Source organism: Podarcis liolepis, assembly GCF_965112155.1.
Source record: "Podarcis liolepis genome assembly, chromosome: 1".
Classification (NCBI taxonomy): domain Eukaryota; kingdom Metazoa; phylum Chordata; class Lepidosauria; order Squamata; family Lacertidae; genus Podarcis; species Podarcis liolepis.
In genome coordinates, this window is record NC_139554.1 from 19,987,104 (window position 1) to 20,003,861 (window position 16,758).

Below are 16,758 nucleotides of genomic sequence, written 5' to 3' on the forward strand. Positions count from 1 at the left end.
ACGATTATGAATAATACCATGGATCCACTAAAGGCTGCAACCTTGACACCATGTCTAAGCAGGGACATTTCTCTGCCGGGTCTTCTCTTGCCAGTGATAACAAAACGTGGCCTCTCTCTCTCTCCACTCGTGGGGAACTAACAGCCCGTCCAAACTGTCTCTTTCAGACAAATTCATCATCAGTCTCTTAACTAACAACTTCGCTGCAGACAGAATGCAAAGTTTATCAAGGCTCTTGCCAAAGTCTCCAGGAAGTGTGCATTATTCCAGAACCCAATGGGTGGAGCATAGTAAGGATAAGAGAGCAAAAACAAGACCTGACCTATAAGCAATGAAGAGCACTTTTTGATCCAACCATGGCAATACTTTTGTCTTTGCTTTTGCAAATATAAATTTGCAGGCCGGTGGTTCCCCCCGCCCCCAACACAGAAAGGCAGTCCTATGTCCAAGCACATTGTTTCCCAACTGCCTTTTACCAGATATATGCAAGTCATTTGTAACTGGGCCAATTACCGTAGCACTTTTACATGCGTGTATAGTATAGCTTTCTAGCAGATTTCTAGGCTGGCCCACACCATCACCCCAACTTGAGAAAGGGTGTTATTTTCTTCTAGACCTGCAAGAGGGTGGGATTCGTGACCACCCAAACCTTCAGCAGATCAACTTTGTGGCGAATAGAGCTGGGCGATGTCTGGCTTTCAACATCGCAATATATCACCAGCTAAACATTGCAATATAACACGATATCTAGAATAAGGATGGAGCTATGTAGAGGCACTGGCTGGCTTCATGGTTTTTCTTGCATCGTGATTTTTGCCAGTGCCTGCTCTTGCGATTTGCTGCCTGTTGCAGGAGGCAGGGGAGAGCTGAACTGGCAGAGTTAACAGGCACTGCAGGAATCGGGAGAAACACTGGCTGGCTTCACAGTTTTTCACACATTGTGATCTTTGCATAGCACACACACAACCCACCCCAATTTGCGATATATTGCCAGGTCAAAAATTATGAAACCAATTTCATGATATGGACTGGTTTTGGATGATATATCACCCAGCCCCAGCAGAGCAGCCCTGGTAAAACATTATCACAGCACTGTTGTGTTAGAAAAACTTTCCTTCCAACCTCAAGTTGCTGCTGTAACGCTTTCCATAGGCTGAAATGAATGACTGTGTCATGCTGCTACTGTAGAGCGGTTAGTACAAAATAGGAGGGCAGTTGGGCTGTTTTGCTACCCATTTACTCCCTACTCCCGGATTCATAAATGCAAAGTTGGAAGGTGCCACAACTCTGCACCACCACCACCCCACCTACATCTCTGGATGTATGTGCACAGATGCACTGGCAAGAAGCTACATTTAGTTAGTAAACTGCCTAAATACCCCTTTTGACCTCTCCCCTTCCATCAGCCCTTTAATAGTAAACTGCCTAAATACCCCTTTTGACCTCTCCCCTTCCATCAGCCCTTTAATATCTGTTTGCAAAGTGTACGTGGTGTAAAGTTCCACATCTTTACCATTCCTTAATTTTTCTCTTTCCTAATTATAGCTAAAAACTCTTCTCCCGGTACAAATTCTTTCATATTTTTTTTTGAACAGCAATTTGCTAGATGTTATGTCTCCACAGACTAATTAATGCGCAGCTTTTGCATCCGTCACAAAACAATTTTACTTGAATTCAGCTTCTCCTCACTTTGCCTTTAAAGTTCATTTTGTTATATATTTATTGAAACAGACAGGGAATTCCTAATGTACTTAAAAGCAAATTAAAATCATTTCCCTGTAGTACTGAATGCTTGGATAGTATGATGCACGGATAGAAAAAGGAAAGCAGCCGGCTCTGCCACGACCTAACCTTCATCTAAGTGTGAGCACCAAACATGGCGGAATTTAGTATCAACAAACTGACATGCCTAAACTTCATTTAAAAGTCATTAAGGGTTTAAATATCAACCAAAACAGATGGGACATCCAGCAGTGGTTCACTGTGTTATCTTTTTATAACAAGGCATAGACTCTGAAGTTTGATATCAAAGTTGGCACTATTCTTTTGGTGATGATAGTGACAGATGTTTGATGCGTATAGATTTCAAATACTAGTTTGAACCTTCTCAAATTGCATCTGCTTCAATCAACAAACTTGTGATAATGTTGTTTCTGCTGAATACCAAACTAATGCTTTAAAGATGATTAAAGCAAAACTAAAATAATTGTTAATAGAGGAGGTATTCTATAACCGGAAGAACAGAGTGACTTTAAATCTTTGAATAATTTGCCTGATTTGGTAAGAAAGCCAAGAAAGAAGCATGCTTCAAGGTGATTCAGTTTTTGGAGGTTTTTACACAGATAAACTCTCCAAATGTACACTTACAAGAGAGGTATGTGTTTTAAAATATACACACCCAGTGTAAAAGATGAGATGTGCAAATGGTGCTAGTCAGGAGTAAATGAAAATGCACTGGAACTTGGTAGTTCCCCTAAATAAATATATTTAAAATCAAAATTTAATCAGATACGAAGAACTACAGGCGGTGCTTTCTTGTGCAACTGTGTTCATAGGTTTCTCAAGGCGATCAATCTCAACTCCCATTCACCCAGCTTTCAGAGACACTCTCGTGTAGCTTCTGATGCTGCCCAAAAGAGCTAAATTTGGGGAAAATCCTGAAACAGGGCAACTCGGTTCTGTGCAGCTTTTATAAATTGACCCAAGAATGGCCAGCTAATTTCAGGTGCAACCAGACAATTGATGGGATATTTCAATGAAATACTGTTTGAGGCTTACATTAACACAGCTTGTTACTTAAAGAGATTGCACAACAATTTTTTTAAAAAATCACCTGTTTTATTCTGGCCTAGAGGCCAATGGGCAATTTAAGTTAAGAGAGGCACTGTTTGTAGCAGTTCTTTGTTATCATTTTGAGTTTTGAACCACTGAAACCAAAGAAAACACTGCCATCTGCTGGTAATAAAGCAATTAACAATGTTTCTCCCCCAGAGCTATGTACTTACAAAGCCACATTACTGATTGGTTCAAATACAAAAAAAGAAGAAGCAGCTTCTTCAAGCTTAAAATTAAATCCCCCCCTTCAATTGTTTGTATTCATGTGCTTTCCCCCTACTCTAGCATGCAAGGTTAAGTTGGACACTATGTGATAATATGTAATAAGTACCCTATTGTTTGTCTTTTGAAAAACAAAGTAGGCCGGAAAATAGCAATTTACTCCCCCCCCCCTTTTAACAGACTCAAACTGAGCACACTGTTAATTGATGGTTTTAAAACCAGCTTCTATTTACTGAATACTTTTCTCGGCATCGTTCTTTTCACATAGTTTTCCAACTAGCAAGAGACAATTAAGTCAATTTGACCATTTTGAGACACCACTATTTTACACGTTCGAAAGAAACCAAGCCACGGTGGGATTGTGCTGTTTTTTTATTGTTTTCCATGGAGAAATACATCATCTGTTTACAAAATAGCTCTTGAAAAATACAAGGAGTACAGATACTATAAAACAAAGCAACTCCAGTCATGAGACACCTACGTACATCATGCGAAAGCAACAGTCTGATCTCCAGGTTATGAAAACTAGAATTAAAAAGTCACTATACAGAAAAGATTCCAAGTTCCCAGCTTGGCAAAACTTGGGTGCAGATACATGAAACGTTTAATAAAATGAAAAAAAAAAAAATTCCTCATGTGTAAACAAAACGAGACTAAATTTGTGCCTGGCAAGTTCGATCTAAACTCCATAGCTACACAAAATACACAGACAGTTTGTACACTTCAACTGTTAGTTAAACCTTTTGGACTGGGTCCCGGGGGAGAGGGAGGGTGCAAGGTAATATTACGGGAGCGAAGGTTGGGTCACAGGAGGCTGTACAGGGCGAGGGCAAGAATTTTGTATACTAAGCATCGTAGACAAAAGGGCAGAAAATAAAATCTTGGATTACTGCACAACTGGGGAGGTTGGGAGAGTAAGCTGCAATCTCTTGGCTTTGGAAAATTAACTTATGGGGGGGGAGAAGGGGAAGAGCAAGTAATTTTACTTTAACATGGAAATGCACATGTAGGAGGATTGAGCACAATGCAGGGAAGGAAGTCATTAAACATGCTGATCAGAAAATATGGGAAGAGCAATTTAACCATCCCCACTTAATTTTGATTGAATCAAAAGTTATATATAGCTTGTTATCTCCATCTGATAATCACTGGCATTCCTCACTTTCTGCTGCTTAGTCACGTGAGATTTTCATACCTCTTTAAACAAAGTTGCCGCTAGTCATTTTTATAGCTCTACAGAACAAAACGAAGACAAGTGGGCAAGGAGAGCTAATCAGGTTTTCAAGTGTCTGCTAGAATTGTGATTTAAAAGAAAACGCTCAGAATGTAAAAACTACTTTCAGGTGAGCTACCTAAAAATAAAATAAAATAAACTTAAAATCCTATAGGGGTAAGAAAGATCTGCCTTCATATATATATATATTTAAAATTTGAGATGTTTGTAATGCAGACAGGACTTTTATGGAGTGTACAAAACTCTTATATTTAGTGATGAAAAGGCCATCAAGACAGAGTTAAATGCTTCACAGGCACACTTTATTTACTCCATTTCAGTCATGGGGCTGGGGGGGGGGGGGCGTGGCACTCGTGCCTGAAGGGCCACAGAGTTATAGAGCTTTTGTAACCACCATCATGACCAGTTAAAAGAAATACCAGCATTTGACGGACGACATTAGTCCAAATTTAGGCATACAAACTGAAACACAAGTTAAATGCAAAAGCTTTTCTCCCCCCTCCAAGAAATATGATGACAGCTACAGGAAGGGAATGGGAGGGGATCTGATTAGCTGAATGAAAAACTATTTGCTTTTTGATAGCTGATTTGTATGCACCATAAAATAATCCTATAAATAAAAAATAGACCACTTCTTAATCATGCCCCGCCAAATACCCAATACTTCTTTTCTCAAACTTATAACCTCAAGATTTGACATTTTCTTTTAAAGTTTTACTCTGGGTTATTGGTAACAGAGCTAGATACAGCGCATACTGCAGTACACAATGTATCAGACCATTCTCTAATTTGAAGGTTGCAGATATTGAAGAATATCTCCAATAAAAAAATAAAAAAAACCTATCAAGCTGAAACGCTAAAATTAGTCATATTTCAATAAAAAAGTACATAAAAGTGCATTTTAAGGGATTCTTTTGCCAGTTTAAGCTCTATTTTTGTGTATGTGTGTTCCAAACAATGCATCAACATAAATCCAATCAGTGTCAAATATGGCTAGAAATAGTATTCCCGTTCCTTTTGAAAGGCAGTAATCCTTTGAAGTATTCAATGTAAAACTGTTGCTAACACATTTAATAGTACTCCTGACTTCACATACTAACCTGGACTTCCAGATCAAGTGATTATAGCCCAGCAAGGGAAGTGCAGAAAACACACCTAAATCCATCTGCGTTCACATTCTCGTCTTGCACTCTCTGTTCTCCATTTCAGCATTTAGAAGACAATAGGTTGAATTGGCAGATACTGTTTATGGACCCCTGAGGTTGGTTTTATCGATTCAATCTTAGTTTTATTGAATTTTTGATAACCGGAATAGGGTTTGCAGGGAGAGCAGGAATATCTGAAAGGTCTGTACTGGGCATTTTCTGATGGAGTGGAAAAGTGAGAAAAAAGTGTTAGGACACATAATTTCAAGCACAAATGGAATTAGGAACATGTCCAACAATGCCAAGTGTGTTGCATTATTAAATTCTCCCACTGCCATAATGGTTTCAGTCACGCCCAACCACTTTATTTTGGCCTTGTAGGTAATGAAAATAAGGAGGATTGCATAAAATTTACATAAGTCTTGTCTGGGTCTTAAACTCATGGTCCTTCACCCTTCCTCTCTTTGCCATTTGGGTGGGCAGGGGATCCTGGCACAATGAGAAATGCCGTCAATCTACCCTTCTGCTAGGATGTCTACAAAGGTTGAGAAATCAAGTGACATGCTATGGTGAATGCATGAATGCTTGCAGGTGGAGTCATAGAACTGAAGGGTTGGAAGGGACAATGAGGGTCATCTAGTTGAACCCCCTGAAATGGAGGAATTTTCTGCTTGAACTCATGACCCTGAGATTAAGAGTCTCGTGCTCTACCAACTGAGCTATCCAGGAGGATAGCAAACAACAGCTTCTCATCCATGGCTGTGTGGAACAGGTCTCTGGACCACTTGCAGCATCCCCCAAACTCTACCTATCATGGAGTTATTGGTGCCTTGTGCAATTCATTACTATGAAACGAAACTCGAGTACCTGAGGAGCTTGCAGTGATACTGTTGTCGGAAGGGTTTCTGGTTGAGAGGCCATCTCTGAATCTGTATCAAGTGCTTCCTGAAAAGGCAGAAACAAAAATGGTATGAGCAAGATCCAACATAACTTTAGCACCAGGCGTTTAAGAGTTGATGCTATAGCACAGCTGGTAGCACACAAGCTTAATTATCACACAGTGGGTGGCGCTGTGGGTTAAACCATAGAGCCTAGGACTTGCCGATCAGGTTGGCGGTTCGAATCCCCGCGATGGGGTGAGCTCCCGTTGCTTGGTCCCTGCTCCTGCCAACCTAGCAGTTCGAAAGCACGTCACAGTGCAAGTAGATAAATAGGTACCGCTCCGGCAGGATGGTAAATGGCGTTTCTGTGCGCTGCTCTGGTTCGCCAGAAGCGGCTTAGTCATGCTGGCCACATGACCCAGACGCTGTAAGCCGGCTCCCTCGGCCACTAAAGCGAGATGAGCACCGCCACCTCAAAGTTGTCCGTAACTCAACCTAATGGTCAGGGGTCCCTTTACCTTTATAACAGTGGTGCTGCAGCATCTTCCACAAGCACCCTCCTTCATTAGAGGCTTTTAAGCAGAAGTTGGAGGGCCGTCTATCACAGATTTTTTATTTCAGATTCCTGCATTTCAAGTGGTTGGACTACATGACCCTATGGGTACCTTCCAACTCTACGATTCTATTATTCACTTAACATGCAGAGCATGCAGAAACCTAAGTTTGGAAGTAATAGTATTTCCCCCCTACACTTACTGCTGTGGTAATGTATTTTACACAGTGTCCTGTTCATACACTGCTATTTCACCCTGTTTAATCTGCAGGGTGAAGGGGAAAACAGTGATTCTCTCATATTCCCTGGCACTGTGTGTGGGGAGGATGGTGCCTTTGAAAAGGGCAATGCAGTGGTACCTTGGGTTACAACACTTCGGGTTACAGACTCTGCTAACCCAGAAGTAGTACCTTGAGCTAAGAACTTTGCCCCAGGATGAGAACAGAAATTGCATGCTGGCGGCGCGGCGGCAGGCCCCATTAGCTAAAGTGGTACCTTAGGTTAAGAACAGTTTTGGGTTAAGAACGGAGCTCCGAAACGAATTAAGTTCTTAACCCGAGGTACCACTGAATGAGCTATTAATGTCAAGGAGGATAGAAATAGTTACACACTATTCCTGAGATTTTTCCATACCACCTATTTTAAGCATTCTGGGGTAAGTACTGTAAACTCCTGCCTCTTCCAGGTCTTCCAGGATTAGGTTCAACAACCTATTGCTGGCCAAATGCAAACAACAGGCAAATATTCAGCATTAAAATGACAGTATCTACACAACACGGGTGCTCCAAACAATTAAAAGAGTCTCGTTGCAACTTAATGACCAACAAATTTACCATGGCACAAGATTTCACGTTGACAGATGCATGAAGTGAAATCTTAGTTGGCAGGTATATAAAGAAGAAAATTGTACGGTGGGAGTTGGATGACAAAAATGATTACAGCTTAAATTTATATTAAACAGGCACACCTTTAACAGCACAAGATTGGTGATAATTGCTGAGATGACTGTATTAATACCTGGAGGGGGCAGGGAACCATTTGTAAGAAACAGTCAGAGATAGCACAGGAACCATGGCATTGGTAAGCTAATTAACACATGTAATGTGATAAAAATCTTTTGTCTCAATTTAACCTAGAAGTGATGCCACTAAAGTGATCGATGAATTGTAATTCTGTTGTTGCATTTGATTGGCTATAGTGGACTGGATGGATCTTTGACCTCATCTATCTTATGTTCTTAATATGCTGAAGCTGTCAGAAATGGAAAATGCTAATTTTTAACTGCTGTTTTCAAAGTAAACATGGATTTATCAATGCAATTTCAAGCCTGTTTTTTTGCTCCCAAACCAATCTTTTTTTCCTCACTTAGGCCTCTCTGCATTATGCAAAGTATCTCCATGAGGAACAAGAAAACAAAGTAGCCCCAAAACTTGAATGTACAAGCATCATGTTTCAGAAGCTGTGGGAATCAGAGTACAGTGGTGCCTTGGTTTAAGAACAGCTTAGTTTATGAACAACTTGGATTCAGAACGCTGCAAACCCAGAAGTAGGTGTCTTGCTTTGTGAACCTTGCCTTAGGAGCAGAACATGTTCCGCTTCCTGTTGAGTGTAATTTGAGTCCCCCGCTGCTATGGGAAAGCAAGCCTTGGATGAAGAACGCTTTGATTTAAGAACAGACTTCCAGAACGGATTAAGTTCGTAAACCAAGGTACCACTGTACTACAGTTGTATGAGAAATTTACCTTAGTTTCTGTTTTATCATGATCACTCGTATCAAGACAGCTAGCATCTTCATTCACTTCCTCCTGTCACAAAACAGAACAAAAATTAACATCTTAAAAAGGACAGCAGGCCATGATGCAAGACTAACCTACACGGTTGGAATTAGAGGAATGTCAACTGAAGAGGATGAATGTGAGGCAACTTTCCTGTCCCCTCCTCCTGAAAAGCCTCTCCCAAGGCACAAGGATATGGATTCCCTGAATTGGAAAGTATTTCTGGTGTTAATTGATAAAAATCTGGGAGAAGTGCTCTCCATAAACTAAGCTGTGGCAAGTGCCTTCGCCTGATTTTTCTCTGATCTCTCACTGCTCCCTGTGCCAGTGTGCACCCTCTGACTCTTGGGAGAGGCTTCTTGAGAACAGGACACAAGTAGATTCAAATATTTCGTTGGAGTCCGAGAACAATATGCTGAAGGAAAATAGTTGGTAGCAGTGTTTCACAAAGGGAAGGCTTGCAAAGAAGGATTTTGACAGATGGGCAGCCCCGCCGCTGTCAATCATTCAGCATCTTAATGATGGCATTTGAGTGACAGGTACATGATCCAACACACCTGTAGGATTTGGCCTGCAAGGCTGGTCCTGATTAGGATCTGCCACCCAAAAGGTTCCCCACCCCTGCCCTAAATCCAGACTAAAGCCAAGCAAGTTCTTTCATCTCAGCAAGAGGCCACCCCCCCCCAACCCCACCCCGCAACAAATGCAGGTTTGATCAAATGAGTGAGTCTGACCAGAAGTGTTTGATAGTGAGACAGATTCTGTTACAGCTTGAATTGCTGGAGCTGCAGAGATATTTTTTGCACTTGTACATATCTGTATCTGCATTGCCTACAAACTGCAACAGTAAACTATTCAGACCTTAAGCTGTGTGTTGACTGGAACTGGGAGCAACTTTTGCTACATGGATATCTCCCAAAACATGTTATGTGCAGATAACACATACATCCCTCTCACTAACCCTGCTGACTCTGGAATCACCTAGGAATCTTCCACAGGATGTCTAAAATAACTGGAAAAAGCAACTTGTAGTGAGAAGGCTGAACTGTGTAAAACCTTTTGCTTGCATTGCCTGCTAATTCCTATGTTATTTTCACTTGTATTGAATTGTTCAAAGAAATCTCATTGGCTGTCATAGGCAACCAATGAATTCACCACCTATTTAAAAACTCTGTTCCCAGGACTGAGGAATTAATCCTATAGTTCTGGTACTACTTCCTGGCAGCATACACAAAAAAACTCAAATCAATAGTAAGTAAAATTACCTCTTCAGTCTTTATTTTTTTGGGAGACTCTTCTTTATGAGGGGATGATGTCCTCTTCACACCTGCTACAGGGCTAGTTACTTTCGGTGTGGCGTTTCCTGAAGGTCTCTGTGGTTGGTTGACAAGACGGGTTGAAGAAACTACTCTAGAGATGGTAGGCTTTGGTGGTGGAGAGATGGCTGGCTGTGTGGCAGTTTGAGGAATGCTTTCACTTGAAGAACCTTGGGAAATATATTGTAATGATTACCATGAAATCAAATATTCGGCATGTGATCCCACGAGCAAGGCTGTACATTTAGAACTAAAAATAAATAAATCAAGAGTTCTGTGCCTAAGCAATCCAAGTCCTACACTGAGGAATTTTGTGGCCTGGATAATTTTCTCAAATTGTGCAAATCTCCAGTGTTTTCATATTGTATGTTATTTGTTACCCAAATTTGCTGTTTTATACAATTTATTCCAGCTTTCCAAATCATGTGGCTGAGGGACACTATGGGCCATCCTCAATCACTGATTCAACACACCTCTCTGGCACCTGAGATTTCAACAAGCATTGCTCGCACACTTTAAAACATATATTTATGTCTCAAAAGGCTACCAGTTCTCTTTAAAAACAAATAAGAGCCCAGTTTCTCAGGAATCAACACTTTATACTTCTTTTGCACTCCCACAGAATCACAACATATGTACAGCTCTGCTCAAAGACATTTCAGTTTTCAAGGTGAAACTGCATTCAACAAGAACACTAAATGGCTACTTGGTGGGGTGGAGGAATCAAGCGTTTATGTAATACATCATACTACAAAACATGGGTTTCAATACTTAATCTTGCCCTTGGGAAATCTGGTATTGCATTAAAAAGGTTCTAAACCTTGTTGTTACTGAGCTTTAAGCAATGACTGAAGGCTCAACGGCCATGAGTTCTGTCTTTCAGTGCTCAGAGCTCCACGGCAGGAAATACTGCCATCTGAAGGCATGCAATACATCGAATTTATAATTCACAGTATTTATGCTGAGTTTCAAATCTGGGGCTCCTTGGCAGAGCTCTCAATGCCATGACAGAGAATTCCTAATACTGACGACCTGACACTATCAAAAGCGTAACTTTGTTACTGTCTAGAGGAAAGACAATCATTGTATCACATTCCCTAGCATTAAGATACTGACCAGCACTGGACAGTTGGTTAAATAATGGGTTATTATTCACATGTTTTATTACATGCACACTCTAGGGCAGGATGAGATTTTCTGTTTCCATATTGCCAAAATATTTTAGGGGTGGGTGACAAGGACAATAAAGCTGGTAAATAACTTCGATTTTGTCAGAGGAACAATGCCGCTTAGCTGCTGTGCAATCATTGTGTAACCATATTGTGAAGAGCACAAAGACCATTTTAAAAGATTCTGAACTTCCAAAAGTAATTCTGCTGTTTGCATTTTGGCTGCTTTATCAGCATGTAATTTCACAATACAAGTTGCAAAGTATATGACAATATTTGTACTGCAAATAAGTTTCTGCCAAGTGGCAAATCACCAACAATTTTAAAGAGAGAAAAAAATGACTTAAGGGACAACCAACTTAGAAAGGTAGTATTTGCATAATATTATTATGTTCCTACCCCCTGAGCTTTCACTGGAATTTGTTTGTGGCACAGTGACTTCAGAAGCCTGTATGTTGGTCACAGATGCTGCCGTCACAGCTGGAGGAGGACTGCTTCTGCTAAAATAATTTGTTTGAAAAAACACAACACATTCATGAATTAAAGCAAGCCCACACAACTTGCAACTCACCAAGTCAAATAGTTCAGCAGCATCTAGAGAGGCTTGATAAGCCTCCTGGATTTACTAACTCCCTAGGGGTGTACAAACAGGATAGCTGAACCTGGCAAGCCAGAATACATGGCTGAGGGGCTGCATTCAGCTCGGTGGGCCACAATCTGTACGTGCTCGAATCACAATTATCAGCCTATAAGTTTCAATCCATCAGAAAGCATCAACTTGGTGAAACACCCTCACTGGCAATTCTGCACAGAGTGTTAGAAGAGACAGGGCATCAATGATAGGAGACAAAACATAAAGAGAAATAATGCTTGCTTTTGTCTGAATAACTACTCTAGCACCAGGAAGTTCTTGTAAAAGCACTATGGTTGTGGTGGCTGAAACAGTAGCATGGGAAGGAGCAACGATGCTTAATTAGTACACCTTGAAAGTAGGGATGGATGTTCTGCATAGATGGAAATGTGCCAAGACAAGGAAAACAAACCCAGCAAGCATTTGTTTCCTTTTACTTTGAGATAAATGTGGTTTAGAGAATGGTGTCATCAGATAGCTGAATTCTTACCCCTGAGAGCTTCCAGAACTGTTCAATGGACTTGTCTTCATAGCACTAGTAGGAGAAGGCACAGATGTGCTGTTATCACTATCCATAGATAAGTCTAGGCTGCTGTCGTTCAGCGCTGTCAACTTGACCCCTTCTGTCGAATGCTGAAATCGGTGAGACCATAAATCACAAAATGCTATTCAGGAGCAGTAAGAAACCCTACTGTAATTTGGCAGAAAAATAGTGACATCCTATATGGCCACCTGTCAGCAGGACAGACTTACGATGGTGCAACAGGAATTCCCCCCGCACTGCCAAAATCTGCCCTGGAAGTGGGAGATCCTTCAGGGCAGATTTGGGAAGGGGATGGGTTACAGAGAAAGAGAAGTCTGCTCATACCATGCCTGTTATCTTTAATTCACTCTCTCCTATATATCAATACGAAAGCTTTGTACATGTGCAAATCCCTCCCCTCACTGACAAGAGTAATGCCTGATGTGGGCTTGAGTGAGGCACGTCTAACTGACACCACATCAGAAAATTCTCCATTATTTCCTAAAATTTACCTTTTTGGAGGGCCAAAAAGCAAGCAAGCAACATTGCACAAACTGGATCAGATGCTGCTTTCTTATCACTATGAGGGGGAGTAGAAAAGACCAAGTGTCTTATTACAAAGTTGAGATTGCTTCATAAGCAACATTTGAATAGGGACATAGATGCTTCCGTACACCCAACTTTGCAGTAGGTCAGTGATCCCTCCTCTTCGCCTTCTCTTATGCAATGCCCATCTCTGGACTTTATGTGAAAGGGTATTCCAGATGAGCTGGTACTTAAAAAAAATAATAATACTTGGGGTAAGGTAACTTCATTTTCTCACAAGTTCAACAGACCTGCTACAGCAAGTCTGAGACTTGCTGCATAAGGCTGAAATCACTGTTGACAGATGTCAAAGCAGTATCTCTGCGAATGCCTCTGAGGATTTTTTAAAACATTGTTCCTTTTAATCCTTGTCCACTGTTAAAAATGAGCAAGTTTCACTAACTTGAAATGCTTCAGGAATTCTGAGCAGTTACCACCCAAACTACAAGTCAAAGATAATCCCAGAATCATGTCAGACAAGACAAGAAGAGTGGGTTGCCTACAGAGAATTTGGGTATCCTATAATTATGACTACAAATATTTTATGACAAGTTAGTATCATCTGAAATCTGGGATACTAGAATATGCTTGTATTAAGAGTATACACACATATATTTGCCAGTTCATTTGAAGCTTTACCTTTTTCTTTTTCTGAAGCACATGACTAGGTAGCAATTGATGAAGTTGCTTCCTTTTAACATGCATTGCAGCAATTTTCATTTCCATCTCAAACATCTTGCTGTTTATTGCTTGCCTATAAACTATATAACGAGAAGACCGTTAAGATGTTTTACAGTTGGAGAAAGCCCATTACTTGCCTGTCCTGAAAGAAATTTGCATTCCTGAGAATTCTGCTTTTGGAATGAAAAACGGTACTTTCTTCAATCCTGAGAAAAAGGAATATGCACAGTGCCGCATCATCATGCCAAATGCCTTTCTCCTAACTTTTCAAAAGGCATTATGTGATTTTTACTATCTTTGCCTCAAAGTTTATCCCAAGGTGGCAAAGAGAAAGTGTTGTTACATCTTGTATAGCACCTCCTCTTGGCTGTAGGCAGGGTCACATTGCTCAGACGCTAAGGGACGGGGTTATCCACCTTCCCAGACTGACCTCACATGGCTAGCAAGTTAACAGGATTTTGCTGTAGCTCATAGTTCAGGTTCAAAAAGCTGCACCTACCCAATCACAATTGGGGGAACAGAGATAATAACCAAGGTGGTGTAAGTAATTCTGCAGAAATGTTGCATGAAGCCTCTTTTCCTTCTTGCCTTCTTTAAACTTCAACACTGCTACTAGCAATGTGGTTGCTCCTGCAAATCTGTTTTCCTCTCTTAGCACCACCAAATCACAGGACACATTGCAGCTCCCCCTGCTCTTTCTAAGCCCCCTCTCTGGTCCCCCGAAAACCTGGCCCTGAAATTCTCTGCAGCAGCATTTAACAAGGACTTTATGCAAAACAAAATAATCATATAGACTTCTTTACATAAACACATTTTTTTCTGCAAAATTATGGGCCTGATACAACAACTTACGGTTTAGCAAGGCAGTGCAAAGAAGAACACTCCCAAAGAGCTGCTCTTAGCCACTTTGCTACTCCCTGCCAGACCTTTTTACTGTCACACTAAGCCAAGATTTGGCTTGGCATGTTGTCTGAATTTGGTCTTGTGGTTACGATCTCTCCTCACTAACCACAAGCTGTAGCCAAGAACAAACCATGGCTTAGTTTGGCAGCTATAAGGACTGTGGGGGAGCTGCAAATTCCTCTTTGGGAAGTCATATGTTTGCAGTGTGAACTGGAAGTGGGAGTTGGTATTAACAGAAAGATGAGAGACTAGTGTTCCACTATGAAAACATGACACCTTCCTATAACTCCAATGCAATATGGAAGTTGGAAAGAAGGAAGTTCAGTGTCAGTGAACCTTAACACGGGGATGTTAGTGTAAGAATGGAAATTCCTGTACTGCCTTGCTATGATAAACAATGCTTCAGAAGTGGAATCTCTCTCAAGAGAAGCCTGAACTTTAGAGCTCTTTCTATCCAGGCTGCCTCTTAATGGTCTTTTTTTGCTTCACAATTCTCCATTTCTATCTTTTAAAGAAAAGCTTCTTTGCAAGTTAACCCTTTTTTGCAATGTCGAAAAGTGGACAGCATTCTGCCTTTTCAGTCCTCACTAACTGCCACTATGATGATCACAGAGAACCAACAAGTTTTAATATTGCTATGTGACTATTTTGCATGTTATTATTCAGATGGGATACAGACAACTGGTCCACTGTGGAAGCTGCAGCACAGGGTGTGACCAACTTTGCTACAATGGTTACTACTGGCCCTGGTCACAGGATCAGACCATTTATACCAACGAATGTTGAAATAATTGTTTTGAAGGAAAATATTTTGCTAGCAGTTGTCAGTAACTGCAAGGACATCTGTGATCCAAGGCAAATCACAATTAACTTAGCTGTCATATTTTTAGAGATAGAACAATTTCCATGAGTCAAGCTTACCAGTGTCAGTAAAAGACTGAATGTCATATGTAAGATCAACACTCAGATTTTCAGAGTTCTCAGTTTTCTTAAACACTAACCCAATCACCCACATTGTACGAAACTCTTCCCTGGAAAAAAATAAAAATAAAGTAAAAAGTACCATCACAAATGAAAACAGCAGAAAATTCTAAAAATACACCTTTCAGTAACCAACCATTTCCAACTAGTATTAATTAATTACTTCTACTCTTCAGTGGCCAGCCACAGAAAAAATCATATTGGATGCTATATTACAGTCACAAAAAGCCTGAATAACTTGAGAAACGTCATGGTCTTAGGAATATTTCACTTTAAGTCATAATAGATCTACTTCTGATTTACAAAAGAGAATATGCTAAATGTAATGTTCAATAGAAGGCCAAGTTTGCCAATGTGAGTTCTAGATCCACATTAGAATTCCAGGTCATTAGTGTGATTTTCTTCAATGTGATGCAAACCCTCCCCCCCATTTATTATTTTTACCTTTCAGATGCATAAACTGCACCACTGATTTTGGTCTTAAGTAATTTGCAAGAAGCAATGCCTCTCCAAAAATAGATACACAACAGCATTTGACTGTTTTGACGACAATAAATGTTTTCAGCTGGGACTGTCTGGTGCCTGATCTATAACAGGAAGGTAGAACCAGAGGTGCCCTTTTGCAAACAAGGCCTAGAAAGTTTAGTTTCCCATTATGTGCAAATGTGGCTAGTGTCTTCAAGCTAGCTCTTGTGCAACAGTTCAGCACAAATGTTATATATTTTTTCTGCTAGTACATTTCTGGATCTAAACCAGCACTTCTAACACAGTAGAGGTAGTTTAAACTATATATTGTTTAACATGCACAGCATCAATCTTTCTAATGGTTTCCATTTCCTGTATGTATTGACAAAGAACAAGAGAGTTCCTCTTCTGAATGATGTTTTTATATTAAAAGAAGCGTAAATCTTGGTAAAGCATTTGACAATACTAACAGTAAGCTTGATTCCCACCCCTTCACTTTCAGTAAGAAGTTTCTGCCAACAGTCTTATTAAGAGCCTTACTTGTCAGGATTTTCCTTGGGTGCCGGGAATGACTGAGGATTTACATGAGCCAGTGTGATGAATTCATTCTTCTCCAAGCTTCCAACCAAAATACGGATTTTTGACTCTACCAAGCCAACCCTGAATAAAAATAAACCTGTTAATACTGAGTATTGCAAGTAAAGATACTCTTTTTCTAGTTGGGAAAAGGAAGCTCCAATTATATTAGTACTGGAAACACACACAAAAACTGGGAGGTTTTTATTATTATGTGTACTATGGGTTAGTATCCAGAGATGCCATGAACAGAGTTCCGTTCACAACTCAAGGAGGTTGGGGA

General features: G+C 40.5%; 1 protein-coding gene across 4 annotated transcripts in view; it reads right to left on the reverse strand.

Annotated features, from left to right (window-relative positions):
- Positions 1–3,411: 3,411 nt before the first annotated feature.
- PAPOLA (poly(A) polymerase alpha) overlaps positions 3,412–16,758 on the reverse strand; it is a 45,775-nt gene continuing 32,428 nt past the window's right edge. Inside the window, exons 14-23 of one of the 4 annotated variants that reach the window (XR_014529399.1) lie at positions 16,440–16,559; positions 15,375–15,484; positions 13,509–13,630; positions 12,252–12,394; positions 11,530–11,627; positions 9,911–10,131; positions 8,613–8,675; positions 6,304–6,381; positions 5,070–5,655; positions 3,412–5,030 (exon numbers count right to left, since the gene is read on the reverse strand). Coding sequence is in view for 2 of the 4 variants with exons in the window: in XM_083518103.1 (XP_083374229.1) it covers positions 5,560–5,655; positions 6,304–6,381; positions 8,613–8,675; positions 9,911–10,131; positions 11,530–11,630; positions 12,252–12,394; positions 13,509–13,630; positions 15,375–15,484; positions 16,440–16,559 (1,054 nt within the window). In the remaining 2 variants the exon portion in view is untranslated. Of the gene's footprint in view, positions 5,656–6,303; positions 6,382–8,612; positions 8,676–9,910; positions 10,132–11,529; positions 11,631–12,251; positions 12,395–13,508; positions 13,631–15,374; positions 15,485–16,439; positions 16,560–16,758 lie in introns of all 4 variants that reach the window. The other 3 variants (XR_014529400.1, XM_083518104.1, XM_083518103.1) reach the window with 3 other exon arrangements.